Source organism: Anolis carolinensis, chromosome 2 (assembly GCF_035594765.1).
Source record: "Anolis carolinensis isolate JA03-04 chromosome 2, rAnoCar3.1.pri, whole genome shotgun sequence".
Lineage (NCBI taxonomy): Eukaryota > Metazoa > Chordata > Lepidosauria > Squamata > Dactyloidae > Anolis > Anolis carolinensis.
This window is the reverse complement of record NC_085842.1, coordinates 33,155,075-33,172,960: the sequence shown is the minus strand read 5'-3', so window position 1 is coordinate 33,172,960 and position 17,886 is coordinate 33,155,075. Positions and strand designations below refer to the sequence as shown.

Below are 17,886 nucleotides of genomic sequence, written 5' to 3'. Positions count from 1 at the left end.
TCGTCGCTTCTCATAAGATAAAGGTAAAGGTATTCCTGTGACATCAAGTCCTGTCGTGTCCGACTCTGGGGGTTGATGCTTATCTCCATTTTTAAGCCAAAGAGATGGCGTTGTTCGTAGACACCTCCAAGGTCATATGGCCAGCATGACTGCATGGAGTGCCATTACCTTCCCGCTGAGGAGGTACCTATTGATGTACCCACATTTGCATGTTTTTGAATTGCTAATTTGGCAGAATGTGGGGCTAACAGTGGGAGCTCACCCCGCTCCCCGTATTCAAACTGCCGACATTTCAGACAGTAACTTCAGCAGCTCAGGGGTTTAACCCACTATGCCACCGGGAGTCTCTTCTCATGATATATTCGAAGTATAATAGCTTCAATTTAGTCACCTTGACTTCTAGGGAGAGTTTTGGCCTTATTGGTTCTAGGACCTATTTTTAATTCTTCCCCCCCCCCCTTTTTTTTTTTTTTTTGCAATCTAAAATATCTGCAGAACTCTTCTTCACAAGCACCATGTCCTAGATGTATAGGAAGCTGATTTTCTTCCTATAAGCTTCCAATTAGGTTCACTAAGCACAAATAAAATGTAATGTTGGACATGTACCTGGGATGTATGAGTAGTATGAAAGGTGCATCATGCAACCCTCTGCTCTAGATACAGTTGCACTGTCTCTAGTTTCTACCATCACATCCTCACCTTGTCTCTTGAAGAAAGGTGATGCCTGTTTCCAGAACGAGGCAATCTTGGGTGGGACTCTGCCCAGAAGTTCAATTATTCGAGCCACATGATCTGAAATGGGTAGAATGGAAAAAGGTTAAATGTTTGATTGCAACACATTCTTCTAGAAAATGGTAGGCAATGCAGATTCTACCCTACCTTCATCTCTGGAGAAATATTGCCCAGAGTGGGGGTCAAAGAGGCGCTCTCCAGTAGCCAATTCAAAAGCCTACAACAGGAAATAATTATTTTGTTTCAGCTTCAGGTCCCACTCATGGCAAACACATTCTATCTGCTGTCATGCAATGTATGGAGACATTTAGGGCACTGTATATTTTGAAAATGCTTTTATATGTATTTGTTTCAATTTTTGCAAGCTAACTTAATGTCCTGTATTGGAGAAAAAGTGGAATAGAAGTGAGTTGTTGTTGTTGATGATGAAGGCATTTGAGACCACTGGATTCATTTAACCTTCTTTTGTACGGAAATTAGAAGTTGTCTGCTTAACAGCCTAGTTTTACGACAGCTAGAAGCAGCAGTCTGTTATTATAAGTAATGTCTGTTGGTTGACAAAAGACAATGGATGTTTCCAAATGGACAATTTACTACTATCAATCAAAATCTATTAAATCTGTCCTATTTTTCTTGGGAAAAAAGAAGTTGGAAGACATGGAAAGATTACGAGGACAAAACGATATTCTCTCCTTCTACACAGATAGTCTTGCTAAATTTCCATGACTGAGGCCAGACAATTGGGTGATGAAAGGCTAATCTGGGAGCACTTGCTGTTGAGACAGAGCCAAGCCAATCTACCCTGAAGCTCTGGGGCCTGGTTGGTGGTGAAAGGCTCACACATGGACTTCCCCAAAGCCTAATTATCGCATGCAAAGGAATGTCAAGAGTCTCAATCTAAACTATTTTCACATATATTTAACAGTGATAAATCCAAACCAAAAAACTAGGAGAAAGGTAGCTGGTTCATAAGGATACCAAGTGTTGAGCTGAAGCAGTCAGGTTTCCTCTGTAGAAGGTAAAGGTAAAAGTGACTGAATATGTACATCTAGAGTGTGGTCTTCCTCTTTTCCTGTTGCTCTCCACTTTACCAATCGTTATCATTTTTTTCTAGTGAGTCGTCTCTTCTCATAAGGTAAAGGCAAATGTTTTCCCCTGACATTAAGCCTAGTCATGTCTGACTCGGGGTTGGTGCTCATTTCCATTCCTAAGCCAAAGAGCCGGCATTGTCCGTAGACACCTCCATGGTCATGTGGCCGGTATGACTGCATGGAGTGCCGTTACCTTCCTGCTGGAGTGTACCTATTGATCTACTCACATTTGCATGTTTTTGAATGGCTAGGTTGGCAGAAGCTGGAGCTAACAGCAGGAGCTCACCCCGCTCCCCGGATTTGAATTGCCGACCTTTCAGTCAGCAAGTTCAGCAGCTCTGCAGTTTAATCCGCTGTACCACCAGGGTCTCCAGTTTCCTCTGTACACTCTTGAAAATGTGGATTATCTAAAAAATTAATGTGATAATTTTACTAAACTTGTCAGATTGCTCCAATCTCAGGTCTTACAAGTGGATTTTTGTTGTTAAGTGCCTTCAAGTCAATCCAGACCTATAGCGACCTTAAGACAACCCGTCACTGGTTTTTCTTGGCAAGGTTTGGGTTGCTGTGAGTTTTTTGGGCTGTATGGCCATGTTCCAGCAGCATTCTCTCCTGACATATTGCCTGCATCAGTGGCTGGCATCTTCAAAGGTTCTGTTGGCAATGAAGCAAGTGGAGTATATGTGTATATCTGAAGAATTTCCAGGGTGGGAGAAAGAACTGTCAAATGTTCAGGGTAGGTTCTTTCTCTTTCCATAGCATTGAGCCATTACTGTTAAAGTATTAAAGTCAAAATGCATTTGTTCTAATGTGTAGAGGCTTCCCTAGCCTTCATTTTAATTTTTTGTGTGTGTCAGGAGCGACTTGAGAAACTGCAAGTCGATTCTGGTGTGAGGGAATTGGCTGTCTGCAAGGACGTTGCCCAAGGGACACCCGGATGTTTTGATGTTTTACCATCCTTGTGGGAGACTTCTCTCATGTCCCCGCATGGGGAGCTGGAGCTGACAGAGGGAGCTCATCAGCACTCGTCGTTAGTCCTGCTGGCACAAGGGTTTAACCCATTGCACCACCAGGAGCTCTTTTTCATTTTCGTTAATGATCTCTTTTGTCCATAAACTAAGCCGGATTACAGTGCAGAATGATCCAAACTATTTGCTCAGCCTTAAAACCTGAGTTTTGTATTAAAAGATATGCTTTTAGCTTGCATTTAGCAACTGGGTCAGAATACTTATAAATATTACAGCATCTGTCCTACTTTCCTTGTCTGTCTTTTAAATGATGAATAAAGCAATAAGGAGATAAAGAGGTGAGAGGCAATGATGGACAACAGGCTTGGTAAATATCTAGGGGGCTAAGGTCAAAGCTGAGTTTAAAAAATATGCCAAGACCTCCAAGGAGGGAATGTGTTCAGTTGACTGTCAGCCAGTTCTTATCTTTCAGGTTATGAACAGATGGGTAGGGTTACAAAGGCAAATATCATCATCATTACATCAGAAATGCTGGTAGAATTGGTCCCTACCAGGCATGCGGCACTCCAGATATCAGCTGGGGTGCCATAGTCTAACCCAAGAAGGACTTCCAGAGCTCTGTAGGGCTGGGTCTGAATCTTTCTGGAGAAAGGCTTGTACTACAAGAGAAGGAAGGAAAGGCTGGTTAGGTGAGGTAGGGTTTCTGTACATGCCTTGAGTTCAGTGTGAGCAATGGGCTGCATATAGTTATTGGGACCTCAATATAGAATCATAGAATTGGAAAAGACCCCAAGGGCCATCCAGTAGAACCCTGTTCTGCTATGCAGGAAAAGCACAATCAAAGCACACCCAACAGATGGCCATCCAGCCTCTGTTTAAAAGCCTCCAAGGAAGGAGACTCCAAGGCAGAGAGTTGAACAGCTTTTATGGTCAGGAGGTTCTTCCTAATGTTCAAGTGGAATCTCCTTTCCTGTCATTTGAACCCATTGCTTACAGGAAAAGAAATGCAGCCTCTGAAGCCCCTCAAAGTTCACAGAGTAAGACTGGCCTCAAATGGCAATTATTCTTCTGCTCCCTTGAGCCTCCGACCCTCAAAAACCCTTGAAAAAAAAAAAGGAAAGGCCCAAAATGGGGGCTATAAGTTCAAGTTAGGAGCTTTCTGGCATGCCAAAGCAGACCAGTGTTATCTGCTAGAGCAGTGGTTCTCAACCTGTGGGTCCCCAGATGTTTTGGCCTACAACTCCCAGAAATCCCAGCCAGTTTACCAGCTGTTAGGATTTCTGGGAGCCGAAGGCCAAAACATCTGGGGACCCACAGGTTGAGAACCACTGCGCACAGAGAGGAAATGGCCCTGATTTTCTCCACATTTGCCCACCACTGCTTTAGGAGTGTGGCATACATCTGGCTAGACCCCAGTATATATCGGGAGGGAAAATATTGTCCTGGCTATGAGATACCAGAGAAACCTAAATAACAAGAGGAACTCCAGATCCTACCCTATGAGGAAAAGCTAAAGTGTTTGAGACTTCTTAGTCTTGAAGAAAAAAAGATAACTAAGAGTGCATCTACACTGTAGATTTAATACACTTTGACATCACTTTAACCGCCATGGTTCAGTGCTACACTTATGGGAATTGTCATTCTACAAGGTGTATAGCCTTCTCTGTCAAAGGGCCCTTCCACACAACCATGTAACCCAAAATATCAAGGCAGATAATCCACAATATCTGCATTGAACTGCCATATAACCCAGTTCAATGTGGATTTTATACAGCTGTGTGGAAGGGGCCAAAGAGTGCTGACTACAACTCCCATTATTCCTAAGCATTGCACCATGGCAGTTAAAGGAGTGCCAAAATGCAGTAAATCTACAGGATAGATGTATGCTAAGGCCCCTTCCACACAGCTGAATAAAATCTCAAATTATCTGCTTTGAACTGGAATATATGGCAGTGTGGACTTAGATATCCCAGTTCAAAACAGATATTGTGGGATTTTCTGCCTTGATATTCTGGGATATAGGATTGTGTGGAAGGGCCCCGAGACTCCCATTTTACATACGTTACAGGCTTACTTCTGAACAAACAAGGGTTAATGGGACTACTTCTCAGTAAATATGCTTAGGATAATACTGTCATCACGTGTTTGATAAAACTGATAAAATACGTGTTCTCGCATGGCAGGGATTGGACTGCATGGCTTTTGTGCTTTCTTCCAGCTCTATAATTCTATGAAATCAGGAAAGTGGCTCAAAAGGGCTGAAGTAGACACAGACTCACAGTCCAGCATGCGCTTCCCAGGTCTGCAATCTTCACTCCCATTTTCATTAAATTACAACAATCTAAAAGAGCAGTCATGTCGTCTTCTGGATGGAAAGAGCAAAAGAAAATAAACCTATTTTCAAATGGTATGACAATTCAGATTGTAAACTGATACTGTTACTAGTACATGTCCTCCAACGTTTCACAGGTGAAAACCAAGACACATCTGGCCAAAAACACAAAGTGTGGTCAAGATGGCAAAAGTTATTAATGAGGAAGAACACAAAATAGGAGAGGGTGCAACAGGTTGCTTTTGCCTGAGCTACCTGAGAAATGCAAGGCTTGGCTACTTTTTCACTTTGAACTCAGCTTCCAGAAATTGTAGTAAGCTAAGGGGAAGGGAAAAAGTGGAAGAAGGACAGAGAAATGGGGCAGTTTTAAAGCATCTGGATAGGTGCCATGGACAGAGGATTTATGGGGACTTTCTCACTAAACTGGAACAGTTTGGTGAGAGTTTTACCATATGCACATTGACCCTGATCCAACAGCACTAGCATGATCACTAATATATACAAACTAGAAATGAGTATAGGGTTGTAGTGCAGTTGTGATGTGCTATAAATACCATCTACCCATGTTATCCTGAATCACTAGTATCACATTTACTAATTCAGGACAGCATTGGGATCCTAAAGCTACATATTAATCTAGACTTTAAAAAGTTTGGATGAAAGTGTACCAGCATTTATTTTAATTTGTATATATTCCACTTTTCTCCCAGTCAAACCCAACTGGCACAGGCTTTTATTTTGAGCAAGATACCTGGTCTCTCTGGCTTTGCGCCCGTCCCTTGCTCCAAGGAAGCCATCTTGTATAAGAGAGTCTGCAAACGTTCTTCTGTGACATACAGCAGGATGTTCTCTGGCTTGATGTCTGCATGGATGATGCGGCATTCCTTGTGCAGGAAACGCAAGCCTTGAAGTACCTGCACAAACAAGAATGTGACATGTAATTCATGTCCAAAGCCCAGGTCCATGAATACTAGTATTAAGCCTCTCGGCCTTCAGCAACCATCAGAGTTTCGAGTTGCCAAAGGAAAAACTGGAGAAGGCTCCTGTACCCTTAATGGCTGCATAAAGTCCCATGATAGGGTTGCCTTGAAGTCATCATAAATCAGAAATAACTTGAAAGCACAGAGCCACAACAATGAAGGAATTTCTTACCTGGTTGCATGACACTCAACACCTGCTGAAATTCCATTTCAGTACGACGATTAAGGTTATAGGGATACTCACTGGTATTTGCTGTGACAAATCTCAGGATTTGACACCAAACCAAATTTTTATTGTCTCGTGTACTGTTTTGTTATAGTCACCAGACAAAAATGAGATTCTTCCCCTTTGCCACAATAGTGCAGCTGATAACCTTTCCCTCCTTTACATACAGTATTTGCAAGTTTACCTAGTTATACCAGAACCATAATGAGTCGAAAGCCATGCAGGAACCCAAGGCTGGCAGCCACCATAGAGCTATCACCAAGTGGCACTATTTATTTATTTACAGTATTTACAGTATTCTCACCCCGAAGGGGACTCAGGGCACATCACATTACACACATATAAGGCAAACATTCAATGCCATAACATAGAACAGAGACAGAAACAGACTCATGATCTCTTGGTCAGAGTGATTTGTTGCAGCTGGCTGCTAACCAGCCTGTGCCACCGCCCGGCAAGGTGGTGAAGCACTGCAAGGTGGACCCAATATATATACATGTGCGTGTATAGAGTTCTTGACAAGTTTTCTCAATATGATGGGCAGTGGCACTGAGCCTGAGGCTCTCTACTGAAACCGTTCCACTCACTTGTTGTGTAGCTTTTTTCACAAAGGGTAATGGGAGACCCCGGGCTCCTTGGCAGGTCAGCAGTGTCTGCAGCGAAGGTCCCAGCAGCTCAAACACTAGGCAGGCATGTAGGGGAAAGTTAGGGATCCAATAACTGAGATGCTGCCTGATCTCATTTTCACTCTGAGAACAACACCATAGGGTTGGAAAATGGAGTCTTTACCTGTTGGGTGCCCCTGATAAAGTGAAGAAGTTTGGGAGCTGCAGTCTAAAACTGAAGTAAAAAGGGTAGTATAGCACAACTCTTTCCTGAACGAGCTGACTATGCCCTGTCCCACACAGAATAACACATTTCCAGCACGCACAGCTGGCTTAATCTTAATGCAGTGTTTGGGAGCTACATTATTAATGGGATCATATCCAATTATCAGGAATGAGTGTAGGGTTTTCTTCCCTCTATGCAGGGTTTGGTGTAGTTCTGCATTCCATTCCAGGAGAAAAGCAGGATGAATAAATGAATGAATGAATAATTTAAAATCTCAGCCCTCCATGGGTCACAAGTCCTTCCCCACCATTCTCCATGCAAAGTCATGCCTGGCATCTGGGGTCTCAAGACCTGTTTTCTCCCTAATTAAAGGATATGGAAACCATTCTCTCCAATCATTTTGAAATCATCCAAGAAGCGGATGACATGGTCACTGGCTTGGTCTTTTCTCCTCTTGCTATTCACCTGCCAAAAGGGAAGAAGAAAAACTTGTTCAGAGCACACATTTTAATGAGGCATTGAATAATCCCATTGCTGTCACTGCCCCCAATTGCTTTGTTTGTGATCAAGGAATATATCCAGTCCTTGAGACTTGGCGAAGAATGAGCAATTTTACTTCTAATTATTGTGTTTCATGGAACATTCCTGGGCAGAGGGTTGTTGGAAATTTCTGGAAATTTGGGTCCAAAGAGGAAAGGTTTCCAAGCTCTGCCCAGAAATGTGTTGTCAAAGGCTTTCATGGCCAGAATCACAGGGTTGTTGTGTGTTTTTCGGGCTGTATGGCCATGTTCCAGAAGTATTCTCTCCTGACGTTTCACCCACATCTATGGCAGGCATCCTCAGAGGTTGTGAGGTCAGAAGAGAATACTGCTGGAACATGGCCATACAGCCCAGAAAACACACAACAACCCTGTGATTCTGGCCATAAAAGCCTTTAACAACACATTCCTGGACAGAGCTTGGAAACCTTTCCTGTTTGGACCCAAATTTCCAGAAGCACATCTCTTATCCCAAAATGTGATATTTTCATGGGAGTTATACACCAACAACAAGAACAATAACAAAAATGGTTTCGTCCTCCAGGTTCAGGTTGGAATGGAGAGAGTGGCCCCATTGACACAGTCATAAAATGTAGCTTGAAACTGCATTACATGATGAGTGTAGAGTCATATAAGTAAATGTTTTCCCCTGACATCAAGTCTAGTCATGTCCAACTCTGGGGTTTGGTGCTCATTACAATTTCTAAGTCGAAGAGCTGGCGTTGACCGTAGACACCTCCAAGGTCATGTGGCCACATGATTGCATGGAGCGCTCCATGTAGTTATATAAATGCAGTTAAACTTAATTTTATGAATCTACACTGACCCTATAATGCAGTTTTAAACTGCGTTATATGACAGTGTAGATGGGTCCTGAGCCTGCTTGCTTTTTGTGGAGCAACAGATCTCTGTGTCAGAGTTACATACACAGCGAAGTAGCAGGACTTCATCCAAGGCTGCCTCAACAAAATCTTCTCCTCCTCTGGGCACCTTTACAGCCACACATCTCTTCTTCCTGGAACAAAACCCACAGGTTAAGGCCAAGAGGAAACTGCTTCTTGGAAAACAAACATGCTCTTTTCCAAAAAGAAAACCCTAACTGGCATCCTGTTAGTCAAGTATAATGCCAAAAGCTAGGTTTTGTTGTTGTTAGCTGCTGGCAAATCATCTTCAATTTTGTCAATTAGGAGGCTGATAACAGCACTTTACTATATATGAGAGGCTGGGGTGGCACAATGGGTTAAACCCTTGTGCTGCTGAACTGCTGACCTGAAGGTTGGTAGTTCGAATCCACAGGATGGGGTGAGCTCCCGCTGTCAGCCCTAGCTCCTACCAACTTAGCAGTTTGAAAACATGCAAATGTTACTAGATAAATAGGTACCGCTTTGGCGGGAAAAGCACAAAGACTCTCCAAGCAGTCATGCTGGTCACACAACCAGGAGGTGATAATGCAGGCTCCTTGGCTTGAAAATGGAGAATAATTCCTCCCCCAGAGTCAGAGATGACATTTCCAGAGCCGGAAATGAAAGGGGAAGCCTTTGCCTTTATCTGTGTATGTGTGTCTCATTGTATTGTAACAAGGCATTGAATGTTTGCCTGTATTTGTTTGTATATACTAAATCCACTCTGAGCCCCCACAGGGAGAAAGGCGGAATATAAAGTGTATTATTATTATTATTATTATTATTATTATTATTATTATTATTAAAGTGTATTAAAACAATCATATGTATGGATCAATTTTCCAGCAGAGTATTTCATACGCAGATATGTGAGCAGTTCACTCAGCTCACATTACAATGAACCTAAACACTATGTGGAACACTGTTGAACCTGAAGGATTGTACATTTCTACAATCTGCAGGAATATCCCAGTTCTGGATCACATTGTTATTTTCCCCTTTCAGTTTGCATTTTTGTGAGCTGTTAAAACTCTGCAATTTGCTGCTTAATTTTTCCCAACTTACTTTAAAGTGACCTTTGAAATTAATAAAGCAATTGATGTGCAGCACTGCCAACAAAACATGCATAAATTTCTGCACCAAATTCTAAATCCACCACAGCCACAGCAACCATTTCCTAGCTTTTCAGAAAATTTTCTTTGTGTTTACTCATACTCACCCAACATCTTGGCAAAGCCAGACTGTTGAGAAGTAGCCACTCCCCAAGTTCTGCACCACATGGTATCTTCCATTGAATGTCTCCCCTCTCCTTACTGGATAGTAACCTTCTACATTAAATAGAAGGTGTGTAATTAACAGATATTAACAAAAGAAACTAAAAAGTTAGCCTTTACAAGTCCCAGTTGTATAGGTCTCCGGTCCCGAAACAGTATGCTCAGATGTACTCTCTGATGGATTAGAGCAGGCATGGGCAAACTTTGGCCCTCCAGGTGTTTTGGACTGCAACTCCCATAATTCCTAACAGCCGGAAGGCTGTTAGGAATTGTAGGAGTTGCAGTCCAAAACACCTGGAGGGCCAAAGTTTGCCCATGCCTGAGTTAGAGTAACAAATTAAGAGTATCCTACCATTCTGTTGATAGATGCATAGCACACTGTCCTATCTGGGTGTATCATCTTTCTCTCGCCACTCTCTCTGCACGTTACACCTGTCATCTCTAAAATAAATGAAGAAAGGAGCCCAGTAGCACCTTTAAGGGTGCATCTACAGTGTAGGATTTATACCGTTTGACACCACTTTAACTGCTGTGGCACCATGCTATGGAATCCTGGAATTTGTAGTTTGATAGATGTAAGGTTAGAAGACAGGAAGAAATCCTTTGTTGGGAGGTGTTAGTTGGCAATACAGCCTGGAAAACTCACAGCCTTTGACAACACTCCTATCTCTCTTCATCCCTCTGTCAATCTTTAATTTACATTCAGTCACAAAATGTACTGGTAATCTTGGAACATTCGCCATCTGTCAGCCTTCCCTACCTGGCAGAATTATTCCAAGAATTATAAGAGAGGAGGAAACCATGAGCTTCTTTCAGAAATAATAATTGGAAGGAAGAAACAATCTATGCAAAGGGCTCTTCAAGTCATGACCACAACTCACCTGCACAAGATGCTGGGGAACCCTCCTCCTGCCAGTCAAGCCCGTCCATGGCAGGGCTGTAGCTCTTTGTGGATGACCAGATACTTGGAACAGTCAAGGCTCAGGAAACATCTGAATACAAGTATTTCATCCCAGTATTACAGATATTATACCGGAATCCAAGCATTTCATCCCAGTTGATTGTACAGAAGCCAGTTATACATTACCTAAAAAGAGAAGACATGCAGCACCAAAAAAGAGGAGCAAGAACAAACGGCACTGACATATAATCCAGTTCAAAGCAGATAATCTGGATTCAGAAATTGGATTAATATGGCAATGTAAATGTGGCCTCAGATTTGTCCCTGCTGATGTAGATGCTTATATGCTATTGGGGGGAGGGTTGTTTTAATTGAAACAGAAATGCAATCTATTATACCATACTGGATAAGGCTGGCCGGAGGAGCTGTGTGGCTACTGAGTTTTCCATCCACTATATCCAGTGCCTTCTAAGAACTGAGTCTATGGGCCCAGTGGGTCTGTGATCGAGATGACCACCCCCCCCCCCCAGGACTTTGTAAAAGATAGTTCAAAAGTCAAGACTTTATGTTCTATATTCCATATATTTATAGTAGAAGATGATTGAGACTTTTTACTGGAGTTTACTGTGGATTATCCCTGCACTCTGAGGCAAGAGATAACAACTTCATGAATTGTAAAATCATGCTGCTAAAACTCCACTTTTATGAATTTCCATATTGGGTTCCCCAGATGTTATGAACTTCGTATTTATCAAATGTCTTTCAATTGTTTATATCATTCATGATTCCCCCTTATGCAATGTAACTCACTTTTATGGATTCTCCCTTATTTCCATGAAATCTATCTGTCTGCCTATATGTATTTGTACTCTTTGGGATCCCCGGAAAATATGTATTTTTCCCAGCAGGGTTTATATTCCAACTTTGTTTTATTTTTCATTTTATTTCATATAATTGTCAAGTCATGAAATTAAATAGGAAATATTCTGAACTCAACCTGAACCCTAGAACCCATCCCAGCTCCTATGACCCAGCTTCCCCTTCCCAAAAACAAAAGGTGATTCGCCCTCAAGGCAAACATTGTCATATCTCCTCCAAAGGGAAAACCAGGACGTCTCAGGAAGACGCCCTGCTGCGCCCATTGCCACCCATCCTTACTTCCCCCCTGACACCTTAAGGCATATCTGAAATCAGTGTACATGACAGGAACCCCTGATGACTGTCATTAATCCCTTTAGAAATCGGCCGGGCAAGGACTAATCTGATATTTCCTGCCCTGTCACTTCATTGTTTCAATAGCTCCCGCCTCCTCCTCTCTGATTGGCCCGAGTGGGGACAAAAAGCGGCTCCCCATTGGGCCAGCAGAGCAAGGCGGGAAACGAAAGCCCGCCTCGTTCAACACTCTAGCCTATCCGCGATCAGATGGGCGGGGGAGCGGGGCGGGAAATTCAAAGGGCTGTCAGACTGAAATTTTGTATAAATATGGCTGTATTTTGATTATATGGTACGCTAGTAGACTGAATGATCACTACTAGTGTCCTTTTCAGCTGAATCGCTCAATAAAGACTCCTTGGCGGATTTTCCTTCAACTGTGGCGGACCTTCTTCATTTCGGCTCCAGGTTGTATTGCGGCTCATATTCTCCTATTGGCTCCGCCAAGGTCCGTTCTCTCAGGACCGGATCGGCTCTCTCCTTAAGGGGCCCGATCCCCTAGACAACAGGTCCATAGATTCAATATACACAGTTTTTGTGGGCCTCTCTATTTCCTCCAATGTGATTCTATGGAATATAGGGTTCACTGTTATTCACAGTTTCCGTTATCCATGGGGAGATCTCAGAACATATTCCCTTCAACACTACTCCACCAGTGTTGTGAGAACTAAAAAAATATTCCTTTCATAATTATGAATATGGCTTTGAATATAGCTTGGATAAAAACTATGTATTTGGCATAAGGACAGATATGTTTGTAAGGAGTCACTTGATGTGGAAATGTTGCATGTTTTTATGGCCTTGCTAGAGATAGCTGAAATGTGGCCTTTACAGATAAATTCTAACGGACAGCTTTGCTATTTTTAAAGATGGCAAAATGTTGCTTTTTTGCAGACAATTTTGAAACCTCAGAGCCTTGCTACAGCTTTGACAGAGATAAAATAATGTTGCTCTTTGCAGGTGTACACATGCTTCTACTCCATACTGTAACTTTGATAAAACTCCCGACTTGCCTATCGATAGACATGCTTGTCTGTAATTATAATTATGTAATTGTTATTTTAGAAAGTTAGAGAGTTGCTCTGCAGGTCTTTAGGAAGATTGTAACCCTCCATGAAGGGAGGGACCAATGGCTGTGGAAAAGGGGAATATAAACATGTGCTGAACTTTGCTTCTGTGTGCCTACTTGTTTTAGAACACCCATCTTACAAGATGTGCTATAATAAATACTTTGCCACTTAAGTTTCTTTTAGGGTTCAAGAATCCATATTTACAACTGTGTTACACCTACTCCAAATAAATCTGATTCCAGTTAAATTGACAACCAGTCATATCCCATGGCCAAATAGAAATTGACACCAAAGGGCTGCATGTTTTTCTTCTTCTTAGCATGCAAAAACCTACAACCATTTTGGATAAGGGACTTGTACATAGTCTTGGGAGCCTCCGGTAGCACAGTGCGTTAAAGCGCTAAACTGCTCAATTTGCGACGCTCCATGCAGTCATGCGGGCCACATGATCTTGGAGGTGTCTACGGACTACACTGGCTCTTGGGCTTAGAAATGGAGATCAGCACCAACCCCCAGAGTTGGATACGACTAGACTTAATGTCAGGGGAAAACCTTTTACTTTTACCTTTTACATAGTCTTGAGTACCAAACCTGAGAAATGTCTTTCTTTGAAATCAGTCTGCATTCTAGCACCTAATGTGTTGGGTTAGCCTTCATAGGATTTAATTTTTCCAGAGTTGCACAGCAGTTCAAGGCAAGGCAGACAAAATCAGCAAGCTTCTTTCAACCTTCCTTTTCCTGTGGGCTTTTCTACCTGCCTCAGCTGCCTTTGCCAATAAGATACTACATAGCTGAGAGTAATGTTCCAAATGCAGAGCTCCTCATTCAACACCTCGAGGACTCACTGTTGCACTGTGATAGCTGCCCCCAACAGTTATTCCATGGCTGGTGGAAAGCAGAGAGTATCAGAGAAGCATCTGGTTATGTCTTCAAGGCTGAATGCAGATGGATGTAGTTGGAAGATGCCCTTACACCTCCCAACTAGCCTTATCCAGAGTTCTATGCACAAACTCCTATCCTCTGAATTTCCAGTAATTATTACTGTTCAGGTTTTAAAATGCTGTTGATGTTGTTTTATGGTGTTTTATGTGGTTATAATGTTGTTAATTTTACTGTAAAGGTAAAGGTTTCCCCTGATGTTAAGTCCAGTCGTGTCCGACTCTGGGAGTTGGTGCTCATCTCCATTTCTAAGCTGAAGAGCCGGCGTTGTCCGTAGACACCTCCAAGGTCATGTGGCTGGCATGACTGCATGGAACGTCGTTACCGTCCCGCCAGAGCGGTACCTATTGATCTACTCACATTTGCATGTTTTCGAATTGCTAGGTTGGCAGAAGCTGGAGCTAACAGTTGGCGCTCACTCTGCTCCCTGGGTTTGAACCTGGGACCTTTTGGTCTGCAAGTTCAGCAGCTCAGTGCTTTAACACACTCTATGTTGATTGGGCTTGTCTCCATGTGAGCTGCCCCAAGTCCCTTCGAGGAGATGGAGGCAGGATACAAAAATAAAGTTGTTGTTGTTGTTGTTGTTGTTGTTGTTGTTGTTGTTGTTATTCGGAGAGTAAATGTTCTATGCTACTCCCCCCCGATATTTATCCTCTAGACTGGTTCACTATCTGATGTCCCGTCCCTCGAGGTTTTATTCTGATCCCTTTCTCACCCAGAGTTTTAATTTTTAATCTAGTTTTTAAATGTAGTATTCATGCGGCCCGCTCGTGTTATATTGCTGTTTTGATCTTATGTTGTACTGTTTATTTTAGGTAATGTATTATTTAATTGTATTATGTTATGGTTTATTGTATTGTCTTGGGCATGGCCCCATGTAAGCCGCCCCGAGTCCCCGTTGGGGAGATGGTGGCGGGGTATAAATAAAGTTTTATTATTATTATTATTATTATTATTATGACACAGCAAACAAGATAGATATGCTGGATTTCATATCACAAAATCACAAGTTGAACACTTCCCAAGTGTCTAGGACTGTGTGCTGTATTTTCGGATGATGCGCGCAGATCCCAGCAGGGTGGCCTTTTGCAGTTATTATTATTATTATTATTATTATTATTATTATTATTATTATTATTATTATTATTATTATTGAGAACATCTTCCACCAAGATCTCCTGAGGTACTGCAGAGGTCTTACCAGATTATGTCATTGTCAGTGTTTACCTTGGGAGCCAGACATAGCTGGATGCTTTTGCGATCCCATCCACTCTAGGTAGTAGACCTTGGTTGTTGGGAAGGGTGGAAGACAATACCAACTTTCCCAGGTCCCTTTCACACAGCTGAATAAAATCCCACATTTTCTGCTTTGAACTGGGATATATGGCAGTGTGGACTCGGATAACCCTGTTCAAAGCAGATATTGTGGGATTTTCTGCCCTGGTATTCTGGGATATAGGGCTGTGTGGAAGGACCTCCAGTGATCAAAAGACATGTGTTGGTGCAAGGCAGATTTACTCCATATTTATTCAAGAAAAGCAAGCACATAGCAGGGTTGGAAAGGTTTCCGATTTGAGTTCCATGACAAAGGGGAGGAAAGGGGAGAAAAAAAATGGAAATACAAAAGGATACCCTGTTTATTTGCCTGTATTTCCATCTCTAGGTCAACATGACTCTTTGCCATTTGGACCACAGAAGCAGCAGGAACAGAAGTAAAGGCATACAGATGATCGCTTCTAACAATTTTTGTATTGTTTTTTCCTGCCCTCACGCCTCTGCTTCTTTGAATTCTGGAGCTGGGCTGGCAGGAGAATTCCTAGCATTTCTGGCTGGGTCACGGTAGAGATTATAGCAGAGGTTTTCACTGGCGCTTTTCAAAAAGCAGACTGCAAATCTGTGCCACTCCGTGCTGAGCGGGGCTGGAAAAAGGCCAGGCTGAAATCTCAGGTTTCTGGCTGTCCTTGCTTGGATTTTCAAATGGATTAGAGAGGATTTCAAGGAAAAGCCAGGGCATCCCTCCTGGAAGACTAGACTGGTCAAGTCTTTAACTAGAAGATCTCAGATTGCCTTCTTCAGGGGGAGTGAAAGAAGAGGCTGTTCCCACACGTTAACATGTTCCCCTTTGCAGGTCAAATATTTCCATCTTTGGAGGGTGTGTTTGTTTGGTTTAAACATGTCGAAATCACAGTAACGGTTGGAAGGCTATGCAAAGCTTGACTAATGTTGCATGTCCAGGATGTTTTAAATGCAAAGATTTTACACATGAACTGATTTGGCATTATTTGTTCCAGTTGAAAAATATGTGGAGTAGATGCATACAGGTCATATCTGAATTCCAATGATTAAAGTGTATTTTGTCCTGAGATTGAACAGCAATGTGGTATAGTGATTAATATTGTACTGAGATTAAAGGGGGGATCCAGATTTAAATCTCTAAGGTAAAGGTAATAGTTTCCCCTGATGTTAAGTCTAGTCAAGTCCGAATCTGGGGGTTGGTGCTCATCTCCAATTCTAAGCCGAAGAGCCAGCATTGTCCGTAGGCACCTCCAAGGTCATGTGACCAGCATGACTGCATGGAGTGCCGTTACCTTCCCACCAGAGCGGTACCTACTGATCTACTCACATTTGCATTTTCAAACTGCTAGATTGGTAGAAGCTGGAGCTAATAACAGGAGCTCACCCCACTCCCTGAATTCGAATCACCAACCCTTCCATTCGTAAGTTCAGCAGCTCAACAGTTTAATCCGCTGCGCCATTGAGGGTTCCAACAAATCTCTACTGAGCCACAAAACTGATTGAATGACCTTAGACTTCTCTCTCTCTCTCTCTCTCTCTCTCTCTCTCTCTCTCTCTCTCTCTCTAAGCTCATCTTATCTTGGAAATTTGTTGCAGGACTAAAACTGGGTAGCAGGTGCCATGTATATTGCTTTGAGATCACCAAAGGAAAATTAGGAAATAGGAAAAAAACTAATAAAATAAACAAATACATAAGTAAAGGGCACATGAATGTGATTCAGCTCTAGCAGTCTGAGCTGAATCACATTATTTTTTTCTCATTTGTGAAGCGGGTTAAATTGTTGAGTTGTATTGATATACAACTCAACAATTTAACCCGCTTCACAAATGAGAAAAAAATAATGTGATTCAGCTCAGACTGCTAGAAACCAGATGGGATCATTGATAGTGCTTGTCTATGTGTTTTCATCTCATATTTAAAGCCATTCAGGTATCTAATTGTATTCATTGAGAAGCTGTGGGGGATCAAAATGCCTTACCTTTGATAAAAAAAGACAAACAGGTACTGCCGAGATATTCTCACATACAAATGTGCTTTCAAGTTGTCTCTCAACTTATGGCAACCTCATGGACTTAATAGGGTTTTCTCAGGCAGGGAATACTCAGGGGTGCATTCCACTGTCTTTCTGGCACATGGCAAAAATGTTATCAAACTAAGCAAAATCAAAGTATTGGGGGGGGGGGGGGGGAGTAGCCACTACATGGAACTCACCTTTACTAGATGCCAGGATCTCAGGAGCCCAGCTTGTATTGGGTCACACCACTTGCTGATCTGGCAGGCTTTTGAGTTGGGGGGCAGGGGGCGGAGAGGGTTGTCCAACAAGTTCCCACTTGCTTCCCTTTTTAGTCCCTGGAGCTGGAAAGGGGGCGGGAAGAAGAGGGGCCCCCAAGTCTCCCCCTTCCCCTACATAACTGTGGCAAGAGGAAAGGGTAGGGCTTGGATCACCCTGGAGCCTCTGGAAACACGGTACCAACTTCAGAGCCGTCCAGAGACCCAGGACAGCTGGGAAGGTCTTATTTTACCCTCCCCTCGCGCTCTGCACCTGTTGGAACAGTTTCCTGCTTTGGTCTCTAATATTTTTCCTGGCCCCAT

At 42.6% G+C, this 17,886-nt stretch overlaps 1 protein-coding gene and 1 long non-coding RNA gene across 3 annotated transcripts in view; one reads left to right on the top strand and one right to left on the bottom strand.

Annotated features, from left to right (window-relative positions):
- Positions 1-17,886, bottom strand: part of LOC100553961 (SRSF protein kinase 3) — a 19,565-nt gene extending 1,679 nt beyond the window's left edge. Inside the window, exons 1-11 of one of the 2 annotated variants that reach the window (XM_062969629.1) lie at positions 17,506-17,886; positions 10,757-10,962; positions 9,821-9,929; positions 8,627-8,714; positions 7,539-7,625; positions 6,917-7,024; positions 5,875-6,037; positions 5,071-5,156; positions 3,343-3,450; positions 880-949; positions 700-792 (exon numbers count right to left, since the gene is read on the bottom strand). In XM_062969629.1, coding sequence (XP_062825699.1) covers positions 700-792; positions 880-949; positions 3,343-3,450; positions 5,071-5,156; positions 5,875-6,037; positions 6,917-7,024; positions 7,539-7,625; positions 8,627-8,714; positions 9,821-9,929; positions 10,757-10,805 — 961 coding nt within the window. In that variant the 5' untranslated portion in view covers positions 10,806-10,962; positions 17,506-17,886. The remainder of the gene's footprint in view (positions 1-699; positions 793-879; positions 950-3,342; positions 3,451-5,070; positions 5,157-5,874; positions 6,038-6,916; positions 7,025-7,538; positions 7,626-8,626; positions 8,715-9,820; positions 9,930-10,756; positions 10,963-17,505) is intronic. The other variant, XM_062969630.1, reaches the window with a different exon arrangement.
- LOC134295970 (uncharacterized) lies at positions 11,148-13,159 on the top strand. Its single transcript, XR_010002503.1, has 2 exons — positions 11,148-11,272; positions 12,498-13,159. It is a non-coding gene; the product is annotated as an uncharacterized LOC134295970 (long non-coding RNA).